The 26498-nt window shown below is 46.1% G+C and overlaps 1 protein-coding gene across 5 annotated transcripts in view; it reads right to left on the minus strand.

Annotated features, from left to right (window-relative positions):
• The window catches only part of HDAC7 (histone deacetylase 7), a 257378-nt gene extending 254694 nt beyond the window's left edge, over positions 1-2684 (minus strand). The window contains exon 1 of one of the 5 annotated variants that reach the window (XM_058173337.1): positions 2240-2684. In XM_058173337.1, coding sequence (XP_058029320.1) covers positions 2240-2258 — 19 coding nt within the window. In that variant the 5' untranslated portion in view covers positions 2259-2684. Of the gene's footprint in view, positions 1-1323; positions 1802-2239 lie in introns of those variants that run through there. The other 4 variants (XM_058173334.1, XM_058173335.1, XM_058173339.1 and 1 more) reach the window with 4 other exon arrangements.
• Positions 2685-26498: the final 23814 nt, after the last annotated feature.

A 26498-nucleotide genomic window follows, 5' to 3' on the forward strand; every position in this document is an offset into this window, starting at 1 on the left:
AGGGTGAATGTGCCACTTATTTCTTCGAGGTGATTTTGCCAAACTATCCATCTTCATAAAAGAATGTTAGCTGCGAATGCTGGGGATTGTAGTTCCATGATCCAGGGATGGTGCTTTTTTTAGGTAAGTCTGATATTGAAAGATATCAAAGCTTCATCATTAAATGACTGTTAAGTGCATACTGTAGTAGTTTGGAATCTGGTCATTTGTATTTACCCTATGCAGTATATGCACCATTAGGGTGGAAACATATTGAGGAAAAAGTCTCAGTAAATGTTTTTTTTTTTAAAGGAAGAAATCTGCATTCATCAAATTCAGTTCCCTCCCTCCTCTATTTTCAAACAGTAGTTTAAAATTTTTAGATCAATAACAAATACAAGCATGTATATTCCATTTCAACTAACCAACAATCAATCTGTTAATATTTGATTTAAAAACTTCTCAAACTTAATTTTAAAAAGTGAAATGTGTACAAGTTTCAGCATTCATCCATTTCCCCACTCCCAATGTCTGAACTTGCACATTCATTACAGTTCTGCCACGACTCTTCCAGCTCTAGTACACAGGGATAAATTGGGCTCAGCAGCCAATCCAAGGGGAAACTTAATTGTTTTAACTAGTCCAACCCCTCCTTATGTTCACCAAAATGTAAACAAAGGACGCCTTCCTTTTTTTTTTTCCACTTGCATATAGAGCATTGCCTTTTAGTAAGCAAAGAACCCAAATTTCTGACCCCTCTCAATCTTCACTCGGAATCTCTTTTAACCATCTGAATTTTTTTAAAAAAACCTCAAAAAGCCCGAAGCTTTTTCTTCAGCCACACGATCAAAAGAATACACGTTATCGCTGGTCGCGAGCAGCAGCAGATGAAGAGATCGGTTTACGGGATGTCAAAAAGTCTTTAAACTCTTTTGACAAAAAGGAGGTCGCAACGGAGGAAGGAGGGAGGGAGGAAGGAAGAAAGAAGCGGTGCCAAAAACAGAGCCGATTTTGCTGCAAAAAACAAAAACAAAAACGGGGCCCTTAGCCCAGCGGTGGGATTCAGCCAGTTCGCACCACTTCGGGAGAACCGATTGTTAACTTTCTGAGCAGTTTGGCGAACGGGTTGTTGGTGGGGGGAAATCATTAGGGCAGAGAGCAGGTTGTTAAATTATTGGAATCCCACCGCTGCCTCAATCCAACCAACCCAGATACCAATTACAAAAGCGCAGCCCCTGGTTGCAATCTGAGACACTCTAACGCTGGCTGGGGGGGGGGATCCCCACGGAGTGCAACGGGTATACTATTCTGAGTAAGCATTGCGTATCACAGCCAGACACTTACTTACTGGTCACCTTCAGAAGTTAGGGACGTCCTGCCTTTTCAGCCCGAGGTCCTCTCCGCTAAAAGGCTTCTTTCTTGGGAGCCCGTTTGCGAATGCCACCTCCGACGGCGTCTTATCTCGCAAAGGGCTTCCATCCGGCTCCCCAGCGCCTCTTGCGATCGGGCAAATAAAAGAAAAAGGAGCAGCGGCCGCGGGCGGGTTGGTGGCGGCGGCGCAACACCTATTTAGCAGACTGTTCCAAGCGAGGTGCGGAAGCAAAGCCGGCCCGGTTCCCAAAGGGAAGGAAAGGACCCTCTCCGGCCGCCCTGCGCCTGTCACGCCTCAGGTGAAAAGCAGCGGCCACTTCAAGAAAGCGTTGGTGAAGCGGAAGCGGAACCCCGAGCTAAACGGCCCTTTCTTTCCTGCGTGCGGCCGCCCTCAGGGTGCTCCGAAGGAGGCATGACTACAATCCAGGGACCTGACATTACCCGGAGCCAATATCTATATTTAATTTAAGCAACCCCAGAGGTGGGGGGGGCCGGGATTAAAGCCAGAAACCCTCCTGGATAATTGGCCCTGAACTAGACTACAGCGATGGGATCGGCAGGATTCCCACCCCCCTCTCCACCCCCGACCCCCTCAGGCCACGCTGCTTTCCCTCTCTAAGGAGTGGGGGGGGGGTTGCTAAGCGAGCGGCTTTCTACCGCCGATCCCTTTTTTTTTTTTTTTTTTTTTGCGTGCTGTCTTTCTGTCTGCGGCCGAGGAAGCCGCAAAGAAAGGATTCCCCGAGAGCGACCGTCCCCGATGACACCGGCGCGCGCGCCCGCACACACACACACACACGCGCCTTTTGGAAAAATAATAATAATAATAATAATAAGGAGCGGCCGCCCCAGCTTCGCCCAATCGGCTCCGAGGCGCGTGATCCTAACTCACCGCGGTTGCGCCCATTCATCCAAGGCTCTTCAGTCGAGTCCACGAGCGCTCGCTCGGCTGCTCGCTCGCTCGCTCCGCCGCTTCCTTCTTTCCTCCTCGCCCTTCGTTTGTTGTGTGCTTGCCTGCGTGCGTGTGTGTTTTTCGTTTGAGAGAGAGAGAGGCGGGAGGGGGGGGGGAGGCAGTTGCTTTCTTAAGCCGCAAGTCTGGCTGCGAAAATGTGGGTGTGAGAGAGGTGGGGGGTGGCGATGGTGGTGGGGAGGGGGGGGTGAAAGCAGGAGGGGAAGGGCTGCGAGAAAGGCAGGCCCCGAGGCCGCGCAAGAATGACAATAGAAGGAAACGCTTTATCAAACTTCGAAAGAGCAGCCTGCCAGCTAGCCTAGCCTACCCTGGGAACAAGGGGGCGGAGGGCTGCCGCTTAATAGCCAGCGAAGGGAGGGAGACGTCCCGCAGGAGGCAGAAAAGGGAGCCAAGGTGCTGGGGGTTCCCTCCCTTGGCAGCGGACGGCCGTCTCTCCTTCCCTCCCTGCCTCCCGCGCAAAGCCCGTGTCGCCCACCCGCCGGCCAACTTTTTGTGTTGAGAAATCTCCTCGCAACCCCCTCCCCCTCCAATTAAAAAATAAATAAATACGAACAAACGGTTGGACTCGTTTCTTTGAAAACTAGGGCGATGGAACAGTGGGAGAGCATCAGAATTATTTAAGCGGCTTTTCTCCCAGACGCCCTCCTTCCCCCGCCGCTTCTAGTCCATCCTTCCAAGATCTTGTGAGTCAAGCATTAGCAATGTGTTACCGTAATGTTACCAATCTGGTATGTAGAACTGGAGAGGGTTTAGCTAATGAAACACATGCGCTCAGCCTATGCTGGGGGCGGGCGCGGGGGGGGGGGGGAAACGATGAGAGGTGGGGTGGGGGGGGATGAAATGTTCCATAAGGGCAGTCAAGCTCTATGGGAGGGAGAGAGGAGCAGGGTTCACCCAAGACCCTAGGCAAAACTGCATAGTTGATGTCTGGAATGCTTCGTGGAATAAGCATATGGGTATGGTGGCGTCCAGCCGCTGCCTTCAGAAGTTGTGGGTGTGTCATCGCTGGAGGTTTTTAAAAAAGAGACTGGACAGCCGACTTGTCTGAAATGGTTTAGGAACTTTAGGGTCTCCTGCTTGAGCAGAGGGTTGGACTAGAAAACCTCCAAGGACCCTTCCAGCTCTATTCTGATTCTGATTGAAAGCCTTAGTCTGTGAAACTATAGGTTTTTGTTGTGTGTGTGTGTGTGTGTACACGTAGGTATTATGTGAAACTATATAGTGCTTTAAACCAGGGGTCTGCAACCTCGACAATTTTAAGACTTGTGGACTTCAACTCCCAGAATTCTGGAAGTTGAAGTCCACAAGTCTTAAAGTTGCCGAGGTTGGAGACCCCTGCCTTAAATTATATTGTGAGTGATTTACTTGGGCATCACCTGGGATATGAAATAGTCACTTGCATTGTCTTCTCCTGAGATTAGCATGTTTGGGAGGGGGGGGGGGCTACAGTCAGAGATGGAATCAGAATGAATGTGAATTCTTGTCTCTTCAGAATGGGATGGTGGGGGTGGGGGGGTTGCAGCTTTTCAAACAGCATATCATTCAATAGGATACCACGAACCTGCAATGTCCAGGGCATAAAACGGGTGAAATCCAGCAGGTTCTGACAGGTTCTGGAGAACCGGTAGCGGAAATTTTGAGTAGTTCAGAGAACCAGCAAATACCACCTCTGGCTGGCCCCAGAGTGGGGTGGGAATGGAGATTTTGCAGTATCCTTCCCCTGCCACACCCACCAAGCCACACCCACAGAACCGGTAGTAAAAAAAAATTGGATTTCACCACTGGCATAAAACTTGTACAACTAATCCCTCCATTTTGCAAGAAATTCTCATTGAGATGTTTAAGGTCTGTCCCAATAGATTTTGTCTATGAATATTCCATCTCTGGTGAAGTGACAGGAACATGAGGAATGGTACTGAGTCTGTCAACTCTACATATTATCTTGTTGGAACACTGTACCTTCCACCTCAGACAAACAAAGTATTTGTCCTCTCCTCTCCCTCAAAACTCTCATGGGTATCTTTGATTAAAAAAAACAAAAACCAAACCCACAAGGGAGACATATCCCAGAATTCTTGCTTCTACAAATATAAGCAAATCTATTTATAATTCATTATAGCTCACATTTTTGACATATCTACAAAATGTTTTTGTATCGTTACTCACTTCCCAAAATATTCTGGGAAAGATAATCCCGTGGAATGACACATTTGACAAAAATAGGAAACCTACTAGCCTCTGGGGAAATGTAAATAGTCCATAGGCAAGAGTTTTAGGGATACAATCACTGAAGCTAGATTGGCAGTCTTTATCATTCAATTAAAAAAAAGTTTTGATTCTCACTGTTTTCATCAACTGGGGATATTCAAGCTAAAATTTGGGTCAGGGTTTAATAGCAGAGGATACCTGTTGCAACACTTAAAGTAATTTCATACTAAGTCACACCGCTGAATACTGAGGTTCTATATTTTGTTGTGGTCTGGTAAATTCACCATCTTGTTCTTTTCCTCCCTCTTGTAGTGGTTCTTATTTTTTCAGGGCAGTTCAGATATATATATATATAAATTAATAAATATATAAAGTGTTAACAACAATAATAAGAACTAATACAAATGAAACCGAGAAAATAACAAGAGAAATAATAGAAAAAGCTAAAAGGGTAATAAGATAAAAAGAAGAAACTAAGAAAAAAGAGAACAATATAAAGAAAGACATAAAGATATACAGAAATGGCTTCTGATATTCTTTGTGGCAGTTCAAATATATTTTAACCCAAAGCAAAGCTGGCTGAGGAATTCTGGGAGTTGAAGTCCACAAGTTGCCAAGTTTGGACACCCCTATTTTAACCTGTCTCTAAAGTTAAGGTACATCATGACTTTCTTATTTCCATAATCTATCTTGCATAATCATTAAAACCATAAATCACAAGGTTGTTGTTTTTTTACACCAAAAGTTCCATCAGGGGTTTCTAGTCACCAATAAATATAGATATGGTTCTTTCTGTAATAAAAAATAAGTTTGTCCACTTCAATACGTCCTGTCAATTTCATCAAGCATTCTTCCATGGTGGATAATACTGAATCTTTCTACCTTTCAGTATTGTTCTAAAGTCAGGTAGCACCAAATTCAATAAATTTGGCCTTTATTTTCCAGTTTCCAGGATTGTATCTCTTGCAAATAGCATCAGCTACATATAAGGGGGGAAACCCTGTGTATAAAGCTTTAAAGAATAACCACAATCCATGTGGTTTGTGTAAAGCCTCTGCTGGGAGTTTGTTTGCATCAACTCTCTTCATCTCTAAACTGGCCTCCAAATAGTCCATATATTTCAGTAATGTCATCATGTGACTGGCCCACCCTTTAAAAACCCTCAAAGATTTTTTATCTTCAGCAGCAAAAAGGTTAACTTCTGGATTAGATCATTTTTTGTGTGTCTTAAGTTTAGGCTGTAAAAATAAAGACAGTTCAAATCAAGCTGAATTCCTGATGATTTTTGGATGATATCCATGTTCTTTTCTTGATGGACTTTGCTGTTGTCTTTTCAACAATGTTCTTTCGACTTCCCACCCTAGCTTAAATCCATGTGGTTTCCTTGTGGTCTCCCATCCAAAGACTACAGTTAAAAAAAAAAGTTCTAAAACGGTAGTGGAAACAAAATTGCAGCCAGCATGACAATTTCAGGAGTATCACGATGAGTCTCATCTCACCAGTCCCACTTCATAGTACATCCACAATATTGTAGCTGTCTTTGTGTAAGCTCTAATACACGGATTAATGAAACCATGGCTTGCAGATGAACCCAATTATAATGCATATTGTGTGTGTGTGTGTGTGTGTGTGGGCACTCTCCTGGCCTAGATAATTATAACTAACACTAGACATTTTAGTCTAGTGTTTATGGCAATGATGACCTCAAAGCAGTCTTCAAAGACAATCCTACATACAATAAATTTCAGTGATCTAACCTGGAGGTTATCAGAGTCTGGGTAATAGCAGACTCTCTCTTCTCTGGAAGGGTTTTGCAGCTGACTCAGCAGCAGGAGTTGATGAAAAGATGCTTGGTGCCGCAGATGTCACTTATTGAGAAAGTCCGTTGGAAGTGAGACAGAGACCGTTAGTGATAAGTCAGAGAGAGCTGCAGAGTTAGGGATGGGAGGCCAAAGGTAGTTGTTTACTGAGAACAAAGAGCAATTAGTGGAATCAGAACAGCAGGGATAAGGAAAGGGCTGAGGACAAAGAGTACATGATGAAGAGGAGTGATGTTAAAGCAGATGATTGGATTAAATTCCTATTTATTATTTTGCTATTATGATTCAAATAGCCCTTTGTTCTCCAATCTCTCTGCATGTGCATGCATTTATCTGGTGTAGGTGGATTACAAGATTTGTCCATTGTACCCCACAACTGGGGTGGGATAGCCACTGTTAAAGATAATAAAAGGAGGAGCCTGCCATTCACAGTAAATGCATGAGTTATTTCTTGTGGGGAGAAGAAGCTTTGTTAGGACACCTAGATATTTATTTATTTATTTATTTATTTATTTTATTTATGAAATTTATATTGCCATCTATCTGCACATGGTGACTCAAGGTGGCTTACAGAATATAAAACCCCATATAATAAACAATTAAACTAATAAAAGAAGTCATATAATAAATTAATGTACTAAACTCACACACATACACACATACATGCCCTGGCGATAGCACCTCACGCGAGCTGTTTTATGGGCTCCATCCTACTCTGGGTTCCCAAGGCCCGCTGGCAGAACCAGGTCTTCAGCGCCTTCCGGAAGAGTGCTAGAGTGGGTGTTGTGATCCACCAGCAGCCTGCGGAGCTGGCAGCGGAGTCGGACAGTGATGAAGCTGAGGAAGAACATGGGTCAATCCTGGAGGCTGGGGAAGACCCAGATGAGGGCTCTGCGTCGGAGGCAGAGTTGGGGCCAGGGCCATCTGGGAATGATGTGTGGACTCTGGAGCCTCCAAAGGCTGAGGAACAGGAGGAGCCTGTTCCTAATGCACGCATAAGTAGAGCTGCCAGAAGGCAAGAGCAGGTAAAGCAAAGAGGATGACTCGGGAGTAGGGCCAAGAGATGATTGGCCCCTCCCATAAGGCTTAAAAAACCAGCAACGGCATTTGGGCTCTTTGCCGGAAAACAACGTTGATAGTCTTGCTCCTTGCTACATTTATTCCTTGGCGGCGTCTTCTGCTTTTAAACTTTTGCCAAGAAAAGTCTTTGGCAATTTGCCTAATTAAACCAACTTTGGTGAGAAGACTAAAGAATTGTGTTAATGAAGAATTTGTTTTGATTTAGTTTGGACTATGCTGAGAATGAGTTAATTCTCAGCTGTTCTAATAAAGTCTGTTTGTTTTTGAACTGATTGCGTCTACTACTACCTACCTGGGCCTGGATCACAACAGTGGAGGCCATTCTAATCTCTGGGGGAATGATGTTCCAGAGAGAGGGAGCCACTACGGAGAAGGCCGTTCTTGATATGTCATTACCAGGTTGACAGAGCTTTCTGTACTAAACCTGATGGGACCAAAGGATGGGATTCTTAACCTGGGATTCCTGTCTCCCACAGGGATCATTTAGGAAGGAAGGAAGTGTGTAAACTAGGCACTTTAGGTTCTCGCAGGGCACTCTGCCACGTGGGTGAGGGAGGAGGATGGTGACTTGTGGGAAATGAAAGAGTCACCTTCCAGTGTCAGGCAACCCACTGAACTCACAGTGGGTCCACTCAGGAAGCATTTTGCCAAGATCACGTCCTCTTAAGCCTTTAAGGTTGGCCAGGAACTGGATGCCTCCGGGAAGAGGACCACAAGCAGAGCTTCAGATGAAAGCAGTGGGGTTCTCTTTCTTGTTCCCCATCAATTGGCACTCAATGCTATACCGCCCCCCAACACGGAGGTTCCATTTAGTCACCCCAAAGCCATTGTTCCTGTTGAGTCTTTTGCTAAGAGCCTTGAAGGGTGAGGGGCTTTTTTTATATCTCCCCTCCCCAAGCAGGTCAGAGCTTCTCGTGGGAAAAGGGCACTGGAGAAAAGCCTATTCAGGCACAGAAGCTCCAGTGCTAAATATGGAGCCTCCCGTCCTCCCCCTCCTTTGCTCCGCTCTGCCCTCCTGCCCAGGCTGCCTTAACATAGATGAATGAGGCTTTGAGCATCCGTATGAATGCGGCATGGAAGAAGCTGTATATTGCTTTTCACCCCAGGGGGATTCCCTTATCAAGAGCCTTTTTTCTGTTGTTGTTGTCAGAAAATTGGGAGAGAAAGGGGACTGAACAAAGCTCCCATTTGCTTCTGCTCCGAGTGAAGATGAAACCTTTCCCCAGCCTTTCATCGCCTGTCTTTTCCCACTCCTGCTTATCTTACCTTCCCCAGGATCAGGTGCCCCGTAGCATCAAAAAAGGAACTGTGTGTTTGGAAGCGGGGATTTAACTCCTCCTGCTCCCAATCCCTCCCCCTCCACCCCTTATTTAGTCTCCTCAACTAAAGGGTAAGGTAAAAGGCTGAGATAGAACTTTCTTTTAAAAATGCAAGCCGCTCTTTAGTATGTTAAAGTGAGAGGATGCTGGAGTACTACCTTAGCTGGGACTGGGCAGAAGGGGCAAGCGGAGAGAAACAGCATGATGTGAAAATGAAGCTTTGGAAGTCACATTGCGGTGGAATAATGCCATTGTGCATTGTGCTAACTGATCCAACTCTGCTTGTGACCAAGCCTTTTAAGGCTATCAGGTGCATCCACCAGGTTGCCATCAGGAATGGGCATTAAATAGATAGGTAGTCTTCATTTAGCAACCACAATGGAGAGGGCAACGTGGTTGTTAAAAGAAGTGGTTGCTAAGTGAAACCTCACCTGCAGTTACAATATTACTTCAGCTTTCCTTTGTTTTATATAGCTGCAAAGGTTGTAAATGTGAGGATTGGTCACAAAATTACTTCTCTGTCACTGTTGTAACTGTCGATCACTGGATGAGGCTGCCACTAAACGAGGACGGCCTGTAATGGTTAGTTATGATATAAACTCTGCTAAAGAAGCAATTATGGACAACTAATAGCAGCAGCAACAGAATGCAGTGATAGCAACATATGGGGAATGTCCCCAAAAAACTCCAGGGACATTATTGTGGCCTGAACGCTACAAATAACCATGGTTCAGGCCAGTAGAGTGTAACTGTGGTTCTACCAATAGCAACTAAAGTAGGGGCATGGAGCCTGTAACAGTTGTAAAGCCATTTGCAATAGTGAGAATGAAACACATTCATATCACAATGTAAGAACAGTACATGTGAATTGGTGTGATGGGCAAGTGCCCCAACACAAACTCTGTCTCTTAATGTTTAGTGCAACAGTGCAATGCAAGAATGAAAGGCATGAGTTTGCACTGTGACATCACAACACCCATTTTGCATCATCATGGCTCCCTGTAGATGACTCTACAATGGTAAAGAAGGCAGCAGAAAACCACCATATAATATTTTGTTAAGAGAAAGGTCAGTGGTCAAAGATATGTATTTAATGTTTCTCCATCTTCGGCAGAACTTAGATAGTTGGTGAGGATATAAAAATCTCCTGATCAGTCTTGAAAATTGCAACTTAGGACAGTAGAAAGTAGAAAGGCTTGCAAATCTCTGGAAGAAATCAAGAGATTATAAACTGAATTATACAAAGAAGCTTTCAAGAGAAATTCAGCACTTGGAGACAATATGTACCCTGGCTGAAAAATCTCTGTTTAGCAAAAAAAAATCAGTGTCCTTTTTTTTAAACGTAACATCAAATGAGCACATATAATTGATGATCACCAATGCCTAGGAGGGGTCAGCACTTAAAAAATAAAATCCAGCAACTTGTTTGCAGCCTTCAAAATTGACATACTCTTTGTTTCTGCCTTCAGGGGCCATGGAGAACAAAAGTCATCACAGGGTAATATTTCTAGAGATGGTGGGACGCAACATTTGAACTTCCTTTGCATTTTGGAGCTTTAACTTTTCTAAAATGTAAAAGAGGAAATATAAGCCTAGTATAGATAGTCCTCAACTTACGACCACAATGGAGCCCAACATTTCTGTTGCCAAGTGAGACAGTTGTGAATTGAGTTTTGCCCCATTTTATGACCTTTCTTGCCACAGTTGTTAAGTGAATCCATGCAACTGTTAAATTAGTAACATGGCTGTTAAGTGAATGTGGCTTCCCCATTGACTTATGCTTGCCGGACAGTTGCAAAAGGGGATCACATGATCCCGGGACACTGCATCCGTCATAAATATGAGTCAGTTGCCAAGCATCTGAATTTTGATCACGTGACCCTGGGGTTGCTGCAATGGTCATAAGTGTGAAAAATGGTCATAAGCCACTTTTTTCAATGCTGTTGTAACTTTGAATGGTCATTAAACGTATTGTACATCGAGGATTACCTATAGTCCTGAACAAACTACTTTTTTAACCTTTATATTAAGCAATGCACATACTCATCTCAAATCACCCCACTAATATTGAGAGATTTCCCAATAAATTTCAAGAGCACGGTTCTAGAGACCACAAAACTGATGATGGGAAGCCACATGTATTCACACAGCATCCAGTAGGTTTAGCCATTTAGTATGCTGTGCAAAATCCAACCACTGTGAATTATTTAATAAACCGTGGCTAAATAAATCTGTGGTTGAAAGCAATAAACAACAGTTAGCCAGCCAGCCTGAAACAACATGGTATGGACACAGTTTTCTCTCCTTCTACTACTACCAGGGGCCTAATTTCCTCAGAAGGAATCTGTCAATATATGTCAACTGTGGACACAGATGAAATAAGCAGAGCATGAGACCCAGCTACCTCCACTTTACTTCAGTCAGATCATTAGAGTAGAAGTCCCTAAACCCAGGAGAAGCAAAGTAGAATAGCAAAGAATGAAACATATTGCTGGCTGCATCCAGCAAACGAACAATGCCTCTTTTCTAGTCCATAAATGAGAAGTTCTGTCTGCAAATGTCTTGACAGAACAATCATTTCGAGCCAGGTCTTCACTGAAACAAAAACGAAAACAAAATGGCCGGCCAACCTGCATGTACTAGAATATTACTATAATATGGCAGTGATATCATTTGAATCTGAGAAAAAAATGAGAGAACAGAGATGGAGCAGTCCCAGAGAAACCAATGTGCATCAATTCACCATAGATGGTGGCAGATAATCAACATTCTGTGGGTTTTTTTCAGGCAAAGTGTAGTATCCAGGGGTGAAATCCAGCAGGTTCTGGACAACTGGTAGCGGAAATTTTGAGCAGTTTAGAGAACCGGCAAATACCAACTCTAGCTTGCCCCAGAGTAGGGAGGTAATGGGGATTTTGCAGTATCCTTCCCCTGCCATGCTCACCAAGCCACACCACACTCACCAAGCCATGCCCACAGAGCCGGTAGTAAAAAAATTTGGATTTCACCACTGGTAGTATCATATATGGCCGTGATGGCGAATCTATGGCACGTGGGCCACAGGTGGCACTCAGAGCCATCTCTGGGAGCACGCGAGCCGTCACCCCAGCTGAGCTCTGCCATGCATGCACACATGCCTCCCGCCAGCCGGCTGGTTTTTGTGTCTCTACCACACATGTGCGGGAAGTCACTGGGGGTCGTGCATGCATGAGCGGAGGCGGGGCGCAGACAGGGGGACATGTACACATGCATGGGGGTGGAGCACACAGGTATGTGTGCGTGCATTGCATTATGGGTGTGCACGCACGCTTTCATACATGTGCTTTTGGCACTCAGTGCCAGAAAGGTTAGCCGTCACTGGTATATGGGCTCCCAAGCAAAGTGTGATGGATTGTGCACACGAAGGAGCAGTGGGGGAGAGTTTTGGCAGCAGCCAGGATTAAGAGACTGAGCAGTCCTGAACAGGATGAGAAAGTGGTTCAGGGTAGCCATACCCTAGGATCTCTCAAGATGTATATAGAAGGTTGTAGCCTTAGTTTGACAAGTTTCTCTCCATGAAGTGTAAGCAAATAAAGGACTGAACTCAATTTGACTTTGCTGTGTTGTCTCTGGGCTTCAGCCAGACGTAAAGGTAGAATTCAAACCAACAAAAGTTGAGAATTTATTAATGTCTGAAAGGCGAGGTGCAGATGATTGGCAGGCAGGCCAAAGGTAGGTCTTAAACAAATTTGTCTGCAAAATTTCCCACACAATTGAAGAGCAGGGAGATACTTGCTAGGTCTATCTACAGCGTGGCCTGCTAAACCTTAAGTACAAGCCGGCAAAGCAGCTCAGAGGTCTAGCAGCTCTCGGAATTTCTGTAGAAAGAATACAAACTCTGTGGTTGTTCCTCCAAGCTTCGTTGTCTGCAATTGTCCCTTCTCCAATGGTAGTGTTGGAAGAAATGTCCATGCTGGAAGAAATGTCCATCTGGATTCAGTTCCCAAACATGGAGACTGCTTGGAAAGATGGTTTGATGGTGGACAGGATCACATAGTTTGAGTTCTTTATCCCCACTTGGAACTGAACCCAGAGGGACATTTCTTCCAACAGTAGTATCTGGGATGAGAAGGTGTAGGAGATGAGAAGGTCCCACAAATAAGGCTGAAGGGTGAACGCTGCCCATGTTTTTCCAGCAGCAAAGAAAGAAGATGGAGAAATACACTGCAAATAAGCATACATTTACACTTAGAAGTATATGCTGGCCTGTTTCTGGCAATTTTTCCTGGATAACTATATGTCCAAGGACATTGTGCAAGGTCAAGAGGACGCTCGGGAGAGAAGGCTCTTTCCACCAACATTAGATTTAAGTGTTATGTACAATATATTCACATGAATAGAGCATGAGCATTTCTCTCTTCAAGCTGCTTTCTTGGGCTCCTCTGTGTCCACATAAAATTGCAAATCAATAGCATCTTTGTTTGATACAAAGACCTACATGCCTGATTTACATATTAAGCATCAGCTTCCTATTCTTTTCAACAACTTTAGAAATAAAGGAATTTTGTCTTCAGAGCAGCATGAATTTACACTTTTCCTTTGGTGTTGGGTTTGAGCTGGGGATGAAAATCAAACCACAAGTAGCTGTCACACACTCAGAAAAGTCACAGAAACATCGATTCCCTGAATTGTTTGAGATCTATACAGGCAGAATGAATATTAAAGAATAAAGAATGCTATAAAGAATGAGGAATTCTATAAAGAATTCTAAAGAATAAAGAATTCTATTTGCATCAATATCTTTTCCAAAAGCAAATGAAAAAAATGGAAAAAAAAACTCTGCAAGAAAGTTTTATTACACAAACTCAAAGTGAAAGTATTTATATTTCAAAAGTAAGCAAATCCCAGATGTGGAGGTGTTGTTTTTTTTTGATATATTAAAAAATCCTGGCCAGATATAAATTTTAGGACAGAAAAAGAAGACACATCAGAGAAAAATCAAGCAATTTACCCTGATTCACTCACATTCTTAAATATAGTGATGCTATTCATGACAAGTTATTTTTGTTTTTAATAGTATACATTCTTTTTGTTCTCTTATGTAGTAAAACACAGATACGAAATAACTCTTCAGTTTACTGCATTTTAATAGAGTTGGGAAAGTTGCAAAAATTCTGTGGTTGGGGGAGAAACTGTTACTGAACATTGGAAGATTTGTTTCATCACAGTATGTAAAATGTCATTTAAAGCCAGAAGAGCAACACTTTTAAATAGGGATATGTCACATGCATTAATCAAAGCTTAACCCACTTTAAAATGCTTTTAAAGGAGAGAAGCACATCATTTCCCAAGGTAGGATATCTAAGCGAAACATTGGAATCTGCCACTTAAAAAATAGGTGTGGCTAGGACTGAATAATAGAGCATAAACTATGCTCCATTGGTATGATTATTTCTGTGTATTTAAGAATTTCCCTGTTCTGCCACTTTAAATGTTATAATTTATTGTAACTATGTGATCCCAGAGACAAATTTGTAACCCTTGGTTTTTTAAAAAAAGACATTTTTTTATGGTATTCATTATTAAAATAAAAATGGGTATTGTGACTTGACAACCTGTTCATCTTTTTATTTTAATAATGAATACCATAGTAAGAAGTGGTACATCCGTATGTTAGATAATAATCCAAATTTTAATGGTTTATGATTTAATATGGAATTTTGCTGGCATACTAGAGAGGACTTATTTACAGTCATATGTGTTGTTAGTTTTGTTTTTCTTCTTCTTTAACAGGGCTTCTTTGTTTTAACAGGTGGATTTCAAAGTTTCCCTCTCTCATTTTATTTTCCTTCCAAACAAAACCCATTAAGAAGGAAAACATGGAATAGTTATCTAACACTTTGGGGCGGTTTAAACTAAAAATGGGCAGAAATACAATGAAATACAGGATTAATACAATTACTTTTTTTCATGCAACACACAGTTAAACTATGGAATCATAGTTTTCAGATCAGTGTTTCTTAACCTTGGCAACTTGAAGAAGTATGGACCTCAACTCCCAGAATTCCCAAACCAGCTGGCCAGGGAATTCTGGGAGTAGAAGTCCACACATCTTAAACCTTGGCCAAGGGTGAGAAACACTGATACAGATGCAGTGGTAGCAAACAATTTAGATGATTTTGAAAAGGATTCTATAAATAAGGAAGGGATTCTATAAATAAGAATTGGTCTATTCCAGTGATGGCTAAACTTTTCTGGACCGAGTGCCCAAAGCGTGTGCATGCGCACGTGAATGCGTGCACACACGCCCAAACCCCCAAAATGTAATGCATCTGTCCCCTGCATGTGCCCCACATGAGCCCCACTCCCCTGCACAGAGACCTGAAAACCGGCTGGCTGGCCGGAGGCACGCGCATATGCGTGGTGGAGATGAACTGGGGTGATGGCTCACGTGCCCACAGAGAGGGTGCTGCGTGCCACCTCTGGAATATGTGCTATAGATTTTCCATCAGGGGTCTATTCTCTCAATGGTTGCCTAATGTCTCTAGAACCAGAGAGCTTCCCTTAAATACAAGTTATAGAGAGAAATGGTGGACCAAAGTTATCTTGCCTATGTTTAAAATCTCCTCAAATGTATTTGTTTGCAATGCTGGACCAGAGAGATAGTTGACCAGATCTAGCAGGACTCTTCCTGTATAGCTATGACTCCTGTGCCCCCACTAAGATGTCCACCTGGCAAAATCTGATTTTATTTTTGAGTTTAGTTAGGTTACTCCCAAGGAAAGGAGAATACAAAACACAGCGTTAAAGGCCAAAAAAATGAAAAAAGGGCATTCCGTGTTTCTCACTTAGGTCATCTCTGAGATGTTTCCAACTGATTTTATCAACTCATAGTTATTCTTCCACTCAAAACAAAGAACCAAAAAAACAGGGGGGGGAGCATCTTCTTCTTCAACAGTCACTCCTTGGCGCTAGTGCACAAGGGAGGCATTTGCTTGGCATCTTTGGCACCCACTGCCAAGTCACAGCTTGGCTCTGAAGCAGCTGCAGTGGCAGGAAGAACAGCTGAGCTCCATTTTCTGGCTATTAACCCCAGTCTCAATCCAGAATTTTTTGGTCTGCCTGCAGCTATTTATAGCTGTTCCAAATAGCAAAGGGAGTGGGGGGGGCGGGAAGCCATGTGCAGCTGTTTGCTTCTCTATCCCTTCCCAATCCCTAGAGGGTGGAGAAGATTTAAATATTCCAACGAAACAGGAAAACTGTATGGTTTGGGGGAGGAGAATGAATGAGGAACAGCTGGTAACGGGAAGGAATAAAATGCATTCTCTTGGGGCTTCAGGAAAGAGACAAGAGTTCACAGATGCGTCTTTCTTTCTTTCTTTCTTTCTTTCTTTCTTTCTTTCTTTCTTTCTTTCTTTCCCCCCCCCCCCTCTCTCTCTCTCTCTCTCTCTCTCCCATTCCCCTGTTCTGCAAGGCATAGACAGCAATACAATATAAAGAGGCAGCTTGGCTGTAATAAACCAGTCTTCTATATTCATATATAAACATTAGTCTACTTTGGACAAGGAAGAAAAAAAAAACCCAATGCTTCCATAAAATAAGGTTCATTTCAAAAACTCAAAATGTTAGTGATGAATGAACAAAAGGACAGGAGAGATTTGTTCCTTGGGTTTGAATAGGTGAACAGTCCCAGAATTGTCTTTAATATTGCTGGGCTCATACACTATGCTAAGCCAGAACATACATACATCCACACACCCGTTACACATTGCAATAAATGAACTACAATTGATACAATACTGAACCACACCTATGATTTACATAGATAGTGGGTTTTTATACAACACACTCTGCTATCAATGAAAGAAAAAGAGTGATAGCATTGATAGCAGATTGTGTTGTATAAAAACCCACTATCTTTGTAAATCATAGGTGTGGTTCAGTATTGTATCAATTGTAGTTCATTTACTGGAATGTGTAATATGTGACTCTAATCATGGTGAAGCAATTGCCTTCAATAAGCTCCGCCCGCCCCGACGTCATCAAGGGGCTTCTGCACATGTGCAGAAGCGCGTGCGCGAGAGCAAAGCAAGCACGCACGCACGCTCCCGTTGCAAACCGGTAGTAAAGATAAGTAGAACCCACCCTTGAATCACACCATCTAAATCAGCCCTGTCCAATATTGACTGGCAGCAACTCTGGAGCAGGGGTCTCCAACCTTGATCCCTTTAAGACTTGTGGACTTCAACTCCCAGAGTTCCTCAGCCAGCTTTGTTGGCTGAGGGACTCTGGGAGTTGAAGTCCACAAGTCTTAAAGGGACCAAGGTTGGAGACCCCTGCTCTGGAGGATTTCAAGGAAGGAGTTTTCCAGCTCTGATTGGAGAAAACAGTGATGAGAAATGGGACTCCCCCTCCCCACTCCGATTCAGGGTCTTGTCTTCTTCCATGGTGGATGCTTCCACAGGGATGTCTTTGCAATTCTCCAGAATCTGTTTCACATCATGGTGATCCCATACCATGGTCAGCAACTGGATGGATTTTTTTTAAAAAAAACACAGTGTACGAGCAATTCCACGGCACCCTCGTTTCCCCACCCTGCTCCTTCAGTCCATATTTGCATGAGTGGCACATGATCTGCAGATTATAGCATTGTAAAAATTATCAGCTAGTTTTACAGCATGTTTGTCTTCTCCCTGTCAGATTTATATAAACCAGGTGTTTAAGAGTAAACTATGCGGCATTCTTCAGAGTTTATTGCAATGCCGCCCCCTTTCCCCTGCATCCTTAACATTCCCCCTCTCCCCCAAATTAAGTCCCATTGCAGGCCAAAGAAGGTCCCGGCATGTGGGATATTTTCAAAGAAAGGCCCAGAGATAGCAAATAAAAGAAGAGTCCTGGCAAGGATGTTGGAAAGACAGCAGAGCCAGCCCCAGACACGTTGTTGGTTGAGACACAGGAGAAGATGGCGCCATTCTCTGTTATCCCTTGTCTAAAAACAGTAACAGTAACAGAGTTGGAAGAGACCTTGGAGGTCATCTAGTTCAACCCCCTGCTCACCCAGGAGACCTGTAGTAGGGATTCGAACAGCCGAACTGCCAACCATTCTGATCGACAAGCTCAGTGTCTTAGCCACGGAACTACCTAGTCAGGAAACAGATGGGAGTCCTGGTGTGAATCTCAGTGTAATGAGGGAAAGCCTTGCCCACTAAAGCTGAGGTCTACAAGTGGGCTTGGGATACAGGGAACTATCTTTACTCTGGGCATTGGCCACAAATTTTAAAGATTTTTTTAAAAAATAACACAGTGGGGCAGTGGTTAGAGTGCAGTACTGCAGGCTGCTTCTGCTGCCTGCTGGCTGCCTGCAATTTGGCAATTCAAATCTCACCAGGCTCAAGGTTGACTCAGCCTTCCATCCTTCTGAGGTGGGTAAAATGAGGACCCAGACTGTTGGGGGCCATATGCCGACTCTGTAAACCTCTTAGAGAGGGCTGCAAAGCACTGTGAAGTGGAATATAAACCTAAGTGCTATAGCTATTGCTAATACAAGTGAAATCTCGAAGTAGGATAGAAAGTGCTCCATTTCAATTTCAACTAATAAAATAAATCTCAGATGAGTTAAAGTTCTTCAGATGAAATTGCTATAGATTTTTTTTTTTAAAAAAAGTTTTTATTTGATATTGAAAAGGGGGGAAATCCTGTCTATAAAAATGGATATCTGATAATGAAGGCAACCCTCTTGGAAGGAGTATCAATGTTCCTTTAATGGTTGATCAGCAGAGGCTTTGTGCAAGGATCAGGTTGGCCTTTGCTAAAAGGATGCTGTTGAACTCATAGACTGGGTTTACCATTCTACCCTGTTTCCCTGAAAATAAGGCATCCCCTGATAATAAGCCCAATCGCACTAAATGCACTAAAATAAGCCCTCCCCAAAAATATTTAAACACAGAGCTGGAAATTAGGTAAGATGGCAAGAGGAGCCCCATCTCGCTCCAAAATAATAAGACCTTCCCGAAAATAAAGCCAAGCGCTTATTTCGGGATCCAAAAAAAAATATAAGACAGGGTCTTATTTTGGGGGAAACACGGTAGTAAACCATGGGTTGTTTACTCATGTGTTGCCAAATGAGTCACACTGTCTGGTTCACATGTCAGATCACACTGCATACGAAGCTATAAACCATGATTTGCCCTAAGCCAAAATGAAGCAAACGCCATGACGGACTTTACCCAATAGTTAAGCCCAGATGCAGCCTGATTCAGCAGGGCTCTTTTCAGATATGTGAAGCCACCAATAAACCATGGAGAGACACGCCGTGTCTTTTCCCTTTTCTTAGTACTCTAAAGGCTAATGGAAGACCGGAAGCAGGAAACCGTAAACTAGAAGAGAAAGTGCTCTTGCCCTAAGCCAAGAACTCACTTTCTCTGTACAGCACCTGCAGCTGAGGGGCTTATCAGATCAAAAAGGCTAAACCACAGTGCCAAACCACATGCACAGGTGCAGCAAGTGCCTGCTGCTCTTCGCAAGGGCCTGTCTTCTTTCCTACCTAGGCCTTTTCCTCCAGGCAGAAAGAAGGGGCGCAACCGTTTCACCTCTCCTTTCAGAGATGGCAGCCGAGGAAGGATTGCATAAGGTGGTTTGAGCAGCCAATGTATGTCTTAAATGGGGAGCTGACAGGAGGTTATGCTCTAGTCCAGAGGCCACCAACCTTGCCAACTTTAAGACTTGTGGACTTCAACTCTGGGAGTTGAAGTCCACAAGTGTTGTGACTCCAGCCCCTGAATCTGGCCCATGCCAGAAAGTGACTTGGAGCCGGGCCTGCTGCCAGAAAGTGACTTGGACAGTGAGGGGGAAGGGCCGTCAGGACTTACCTCAGGAGCACCGGCTTCCCTGGCTCAGCTCCAGGAGCCGGAAGCAGGCCAGGTGAAAGAAATAATGAGGCCTAGGAAGTGCTGAGTCATGGAGCCACACCCCACAGGATATAAAAGGCAGCGAGAGCTGGTGTGTCTCTTTGTAACAGGCAAATCCACTGATTGACTAGAGCTGAAGTTTGTGACTCACCTGCGTCGTGGAAGATAACGAGGGCTCTTGGCAGACGCTCGCTCTTTTGCCGCCAGAGCTGATAGTGCCGGCTAATTAAGCCATCAGTCAGACGGAGGCGGAGGAGGACAGAACAACAAGTCTTAAAGTTGCCAAGGTTGGAGGCCCCTGCTCTAGTCTTAATAGAAGCAGGATTCTTATCTTTCATAACTCTGGTATCTACCGGACATGGTCTGGAGCAGGGGTGAAATCCAAAATTTTTCCCTACCAGCTCTGTGAGTGTAGCTTGGTGGACATGGCAGGGGAAGGATATTGCAAAATATCCATTCCCACCCCACTCCTGGGGGAAAGATATGGCAAAATCTCCATTTTGCCACCCCACTTTGGGGCCAGCCAGAGGTGATATTTGCCGGTTCTCCAAACTACTCAAAATTTCCACTATCAATTCGTCAGAACCTACTGGATTTCACCCCTGGTCTGGAGTAGGGGTTCGATGGCTTGGGGGAAGCAGAGTTGAGCGCCATGTATTTTGACCAGGTGGCAGAAAGCCCACTTGCCCTGGGAAACTCATCAGACAGTTCTGGCATCTTGACTGCCACCACCTTCTCTGTAAGAGAACAAAGAGACGATGTTCGTAATGGAGGCTGCCTCGCCTTGCATTCCTTGGAAGAACAGCAAGATATAAAGAAGAAATATCTTGATAAGGTGATGGAAGAAGGCGCTTTAAAATCAGACTATTTCCTGAAAGTGCAGAAAGAAAGCAATAACAGCCACAGCATTTGGAATGCTATAAGGAATGAGCCAATTTATCATGGCAGGAGCTTGTGGTTCACCGTTCCAATATTATTTTCCTGTTGAAATGCTATTATCTAGAATGGAGATTGGTGATAAGGCTTGAAGGGATCACAAAATATTTAGGTGTTTTGCAATGAGAACCTAGCAACTCTCCCCCCCCCTCACCCCCCACATACACACGCACCCGGAAGAAGGAAGAAGACAGCAGAAGCACTTTTCCATTATGTGCTATTCTGAATTCCATATCCTAAACAAACAATTAGCTAAGCATGGAGAGTTTTGTTTTCTAAGACAGCTGTCAATGCCTTCTAGGAGGCTGATGGATCTATCTAATTGCCTGTTTAACATACGGCTCTGCGCATGCGCAAGATGGCTGCCTAACCGGGAGATCGGGACGACGACGATCCGGTGAAGTGGGGATGGCGACGCTCAGGCGGCCTGCCGAGCAGCCTGCGCTCCCCGGCTAGGTCTATTATCATCTGAGCAGCCGTGAGAGGGGTCTTGGGACCTTCTTGGACTCACGGCTGCCGAGACCGAAGCCGGGGAAGAGCGAGCTGCGAACGGCGGCCATTTTACTATTCGGCCGGGCGGGAGCCGAAGAAGGAAACAGCTGGGCATGGAGGAAGGACGCCGGTACCTAGGTGGCCTGCCGAGCGGTTTCGCCCCAATCCGGTATGTCATCTTTCGGGCAGCCGGGGGAGAGGTCTGGGAGCCTCTCTGGACCCCCGACTGCCGGGAACGAGGCCGAGGGATGGGCGAGCTGCGGATGGCAGCCACTGGGCCACGGACGAGGCTGCGGCTTGGATTTGGCTGTTGGAGGCCGCAGCTGGGGTTTTTCCCCCCGTTTCGTTGCTTTTTTGGCATCTGACGTCCTCGGATGGTTTCTGGGCTCTCCAGCTCTTCTTGACTTCCCCTGACCCCCCCTGGACTTGGTGGAGGGGTCTAGGGTGAAGGGCTGTGAAAGATCCCCTTGTGGCCCCCACCGGAGGTGTCCTGGCCTAGCTCGGCCTGGTCAGGCCTAGCGGGGCCTGCCTCTTCTCGGACTAGGAGTTGCATTACCATCTGCAACTTGGGTCAGCTGCATTTATCATCTTGCACTTTATATGGCCAGCTGGAGTTAGGGGTGATGGCCATTTTTGGGACTGTCCGGGAAGGTGACTGGAGACCGAATGGTATATTGGGGCCCTACTCTGTAACATCTTTTGAGGAAACATCTACTTTGAAATCTCGGTGACGCCATAACGGGGAGATGAATACCACCTCTATTAGGATGGATTTTAGGACTGAGCTTTCCATGAGTTACAATAACTCTTTACTATCAGATTGCATCTGCGACTTATACCAGCTTGTACCAGCTTTAAGCCAGCCACCATCTGTAGACATTTTGAAGATGGGTATCCACTTGGACTTGGCATTACATCCTGCCACCCCAGACTTTACCTTGCTACCTCACGTCGTCTTCTCTCTCCTGTTTATGCTCTTAACTTATTTATGCGATATTCTGCCTTAGAACTCTTGCGCCTCCGAGGTGCCCCCGCCTCGCAGGAATGGCCGCCCCCATTACCAAGGGCCGGCCTCAATGACGGGTCTTGGGACCCACAGAGGTGGCATGCGAAAAAAAAGAGCCTTTGGGGGTTTTTAGATAGGGCTTTTTTAAGGGGTGGGAGGGTTAGGGCGGGCGTTGGGGGTAGCCCGTCGGGAGGGGAGCCAGTCCTTGCGCGTGCTCGTGACGGTTTTTTAATAGGTTCGGAGGTTAGGGGGGGAGATTGCGTTCCTGTTGGTGAGGGTGGCCCGATTTTCACGGTAAGTGGGAGGGGCAGATATGGCGGAAGGGGGGGATCATATCGTTCTGGGGGGGCGCGCGCCCGATGTTTGCAAGCGGTCGCACGCCCCGATCCCTCGTCCTTTTCCCGTTCCCCGGATGGTCAAGACCCCCAGAGCCTGGGCCTGCGGCTGATGTTATGCAACGCACGGTCCGTAGTTAATAAGGCCCCCCTAATATATGACCTTATCCAGGGGGGCGCTGCGGACCTTATAGGCGTTACGGAAACCTGGCTGGGCACGGAAGGGGGTGTGCCCCTTGTGGAGATGTGCCGCGGGTTTCCGTGCATTCCATCAGCCGAGGGCTCAGGGTAGGGGTGGGGGGGTGGCGGTTGTGATTAGAGAGAGTCTAGAGCCGAGGGAGACCACTGTACCTCAGATTGCGGGTGCGAATCCTCTTTGTGAGATGGGGTCATAGGTGCCAGATGGGTTTGCTGATCACGTACCTGGCTCCTTGCTGCGTGACAGCTGCCCTGCCCGAGCTCCTGGAGGTGCTGGCCGGGGTGGCAGTTGAAACCCCCAGACTTTTAGTCATGGGGGACTTTAACTTGCCATCGTCCGGCTCGTCATCGACGGCAGCTCGGGAGTTCATGGCTTCCATGACGGCCTTGGACCTGACCCAAGTAGTTGATGGCCCTACTCACATTGGGGGTGGCACTCTGGACCTGATTTTTGTCTCTGGTCAGTGGTCGAGATCTGGACTTAAAGGAAATAGTCACTGAACCTTTGTCATGGTCAGATCACTCTCTCCTTCGCCTGGACTTTCTGACCGCCATTCACCACCGCAGGGAGACGGAGCCGACACGCTGGTTCCGGCCCCAGGCGCCTGATGGACCCGGAGGGGTTCCGGACGGAGCTTGGGCCATTTCCTGAGGGTCTGGCTCACGGCTCGGCTGAGGAACTTGTTGCGGCCTGGGAACGGGCGGCGGGGCCTTAGACCGTGTCGTGCCTTTGCGGCCTCTGACCCGGCGCAGGTCCCAACTGCCCTTGGTTCTCCGAGGAGCTGAGAGGATGAAGCGCCGGAGAAGACGCCTAGAGAGTTCCTGGAGGTCCAGCCGCTCAGAAGCTGATCGGACACTAGTGAAGTCCTATACTAGGACTTACCTAGTGGCATTGAGGGAAGCGAGGCGTAGCTACGCCTCCCTCATTGCATCGGCAGATAACCGCCCAGCCGCCCTGTTTGGGTGACCCGCTCCTCCTACACCAGGGGAGCGGGATGACCCGCTGCAGGGACGTGCTGAGGAGTTTAACGGTTATCTATACGATAAAATCGCTCAGCTTCGGGATGGTTTGGACCAAGATTGCGTGATACGGGTGAGACAGCTGAGGGTGGTCTTGGTGACATTTTATGGGATGAGTTTGACCCTGTCGCTCCGAGGACATGGACAGGTTGTTGGGGAGGCTGAATGCCACCACGTGTTTACTGGACCCGTGCCTCCTGGCTGGTGCTGGCCACTCAGGAGGTGACACGAGGCTGGCTCCAGGTGATTACGAGCGCCTTGGTGGAGGGTGTCTTCCGCCGCCTTGAAAGAGGCGGTGGTGAGGCCCTCCTCAAGAAGCCTTCCTGACCCGCTGTTTTAGGTAATTATCGTCGGTCTCCAACCCGCCGCGGCGAAGGTTGTAGAGAGTATGGTGGCATATCAGTTTCCCTTGCACCTGGATGAAACTGTCTATCTAGACCTGCTCCAGTCCGGTTTCCGCCCGGTTACAGCACGGAGACGGCGTTGGTTGCGTTGGTGGATGATCTCTGGAGGGCCAGGGATAGGGGTTGTTCCTCTGCCCTGGTCCTATTAGACCTCTCAGCGGCTTTTGATACCATCGACCATGGTATCCTGCTGCGCCGGTTGGAGGGATTGGGAGTGGGAGGCACCGTTTATCGGTGGTTCTCCTCCTATCTCTCCGACCGGTCGCAGTCGGTGTTGACAGGGGGGCAGAGGTCGGCCCCGAGGCGCCTCACTTGTGGGGTGCCGCAGGGGGCGGTTCTCTCGCCCCCTCTGTTCAACATCTACATGAAGCCGCTGGGTGAGATCACCACTGGGTTCGTGTGAGGTACCAGCTGTATGCGGATGACACCCAGCTGTACTTTTCCACACCGGACCACCCCAACGGCCATCAAGTGCTGTCCCGGTGTCTGAAGGCCTACGGGGTCTGGATGGGGAGAACCAGGCCCAAGCTCAATCCCTCCAAGACAGAGTGGCTGTGGATGCCGGCATCCCGGTACAGTCAGCTAAATCCGCGGCTGACCATCGGTGGCGAGTCATTGGCCCCGATGGAGAGGGTGCGCAACTTAGGCGTCCTCCTGGATGAACGGCTGTCTCTAGAAGATCACTTGACGGCCGTCTCCAGGAGAGCGTTCTACCAGGTTCGCCTGGTGCGCCAGTTGCGCCTTTCTGGACCGGGAGGCCCTATGCACGGTCACTCACGCCTCGTGACGCCTCGCCTGGATTACTGCAACGCCTCTACATGGGGCTTCCTTGAAGGGCATCCGGAGGCTGCAGTTAGTCCAGAATGCGGCTGCGCTGGTGATAGATGGAGCCCCGTGGCTCCCGTGATAACACCCATCCTGCGAGGCTGCACTGGCTACCTGTGGCCTTCCGGTGCGCTTCAAGGTTTTGGTGACCACCTTTAAAGCGCCCATGGCATAGGGCCGGGTTATCTACGGGACCGCCTACTGCGACCAGATACCTCTCACCGACCCGTGCGCTCTCACAGGAGGGACTCTCAGGGTGCCGTCAGCTAGGCAGTGTCGCCTGGCGACGCCCAGGGGAAGGGCCTTCTCTGTGGGGGCTCCCACCCTCTGGAACGAACTCCCCCCAGGACTCCGTCAACTTCCAGATCTTCGGACCTTCCGTCGCGAGCTCAAGACTCATTTATTCATCTGCGCAGGACTGGCTTAGATTTTTTAAATTTAGAGGGGTTTTAAATTGATTTTAATATTTATATTTCTATTTTTAACAATTGGTATTATTAATTATTGGCATTAGAATAAGTCTTTTAATGATTATTTTAATTTGTATATTGATGTTTTTTATATGCCTGTAAACCGCCCTGAGTCCTTTGGGAGATAGGGCGGTATATAAGTTTAAATAATAAATAAATAAATAAATAAATAAATGTGTTCCAGATGCTCATTCTGATTGTAGGGAGGGGGGGAGCCAGTGATGAAATTCAGCAGGTTCTGACAGGTTCTAGAGAACTGGTAGTGGAAATTTTGAGTAATTCGGAGAACTGGCAAATACCACCTCTGGCTGGCCCCCAGAGTGGGGTGGGAATGGAGATTTTGCAATATCCTTCCCCCAGGAGTGGGAAGGGAATGGGGATTTTGCTGTATCTTTTCCCTGCCATGCCCACCAAGCCACATCCACACAACCGGTAGTAAAAAAATTTGGATTTCACCATAGAATAGAATAGAATTTTTTTATTGGCCAAGTGTGATTGGACACACAAGGAATTCATCTTGGTGCATATGCTCTCAGTGTACATAAAAGAAAAGATACCTTCATTAAGGTACAACACTTACAACACTTAATGATAGTCATAGTGTACAAATTTAACATTTAATGATACAACACTTAATGATAGTCAGGGTACAAATAAGCAATCAGGAAATAATATCAATATAAATCGTAAGGATACAAGCAACAAAGTTACAGTCATACAGTCATAAGTGGAAGGAGATGGGTGATGGGAACAATGAGAAGATTAACAGTAGTGCAGATTTAGTAAATAGATTGACTGTGTTGAGGGAATTATTTGTTTAGCAGAGTGATGACATTGAGGAAGAAGCTGTTCTTGTGTCTAGTTGTTCTGGTGTGCAGTGCTCTATAGCGTCGTTCTGAGGGTAGGAGTTGAAACAGTTTATGTCCAGGATGTGAGAGGTCTGTAAATATTTTCACGGCCCTCTTCTTGATTCGTGCAGTATACAGGTCCTCAATGGAAGGCAGGTTGGTAGCCATTGTTTTTTCTGCAGTTCTAATGATCCTCTGAAGTCTGTGTCTGTTTTGTTGGGTTGCAGAACCGAACCAGACAGTTATAGAGGTGCCGATGACAGACTCAATAATTCCTCTGTCGAACTGGAACAGCAGCTCCTTGGGCAGTTTGAGCTTACTGAGTTGGCACAGA

This window comes from Ahaetulla prasina, chromosome 2 (assembly GCF_028640845.1).
Source record: "Ahaetulla prasina isolate Xishuangbanna chromosome 2, ASM2864084v1, whole genome shotgun sequence".
NCBI lineage: Eukaryota > Metazoa > Chordata > Lepidosauria > Squamata > Colubridae > Ahaetulla > Ahaetulla prasina.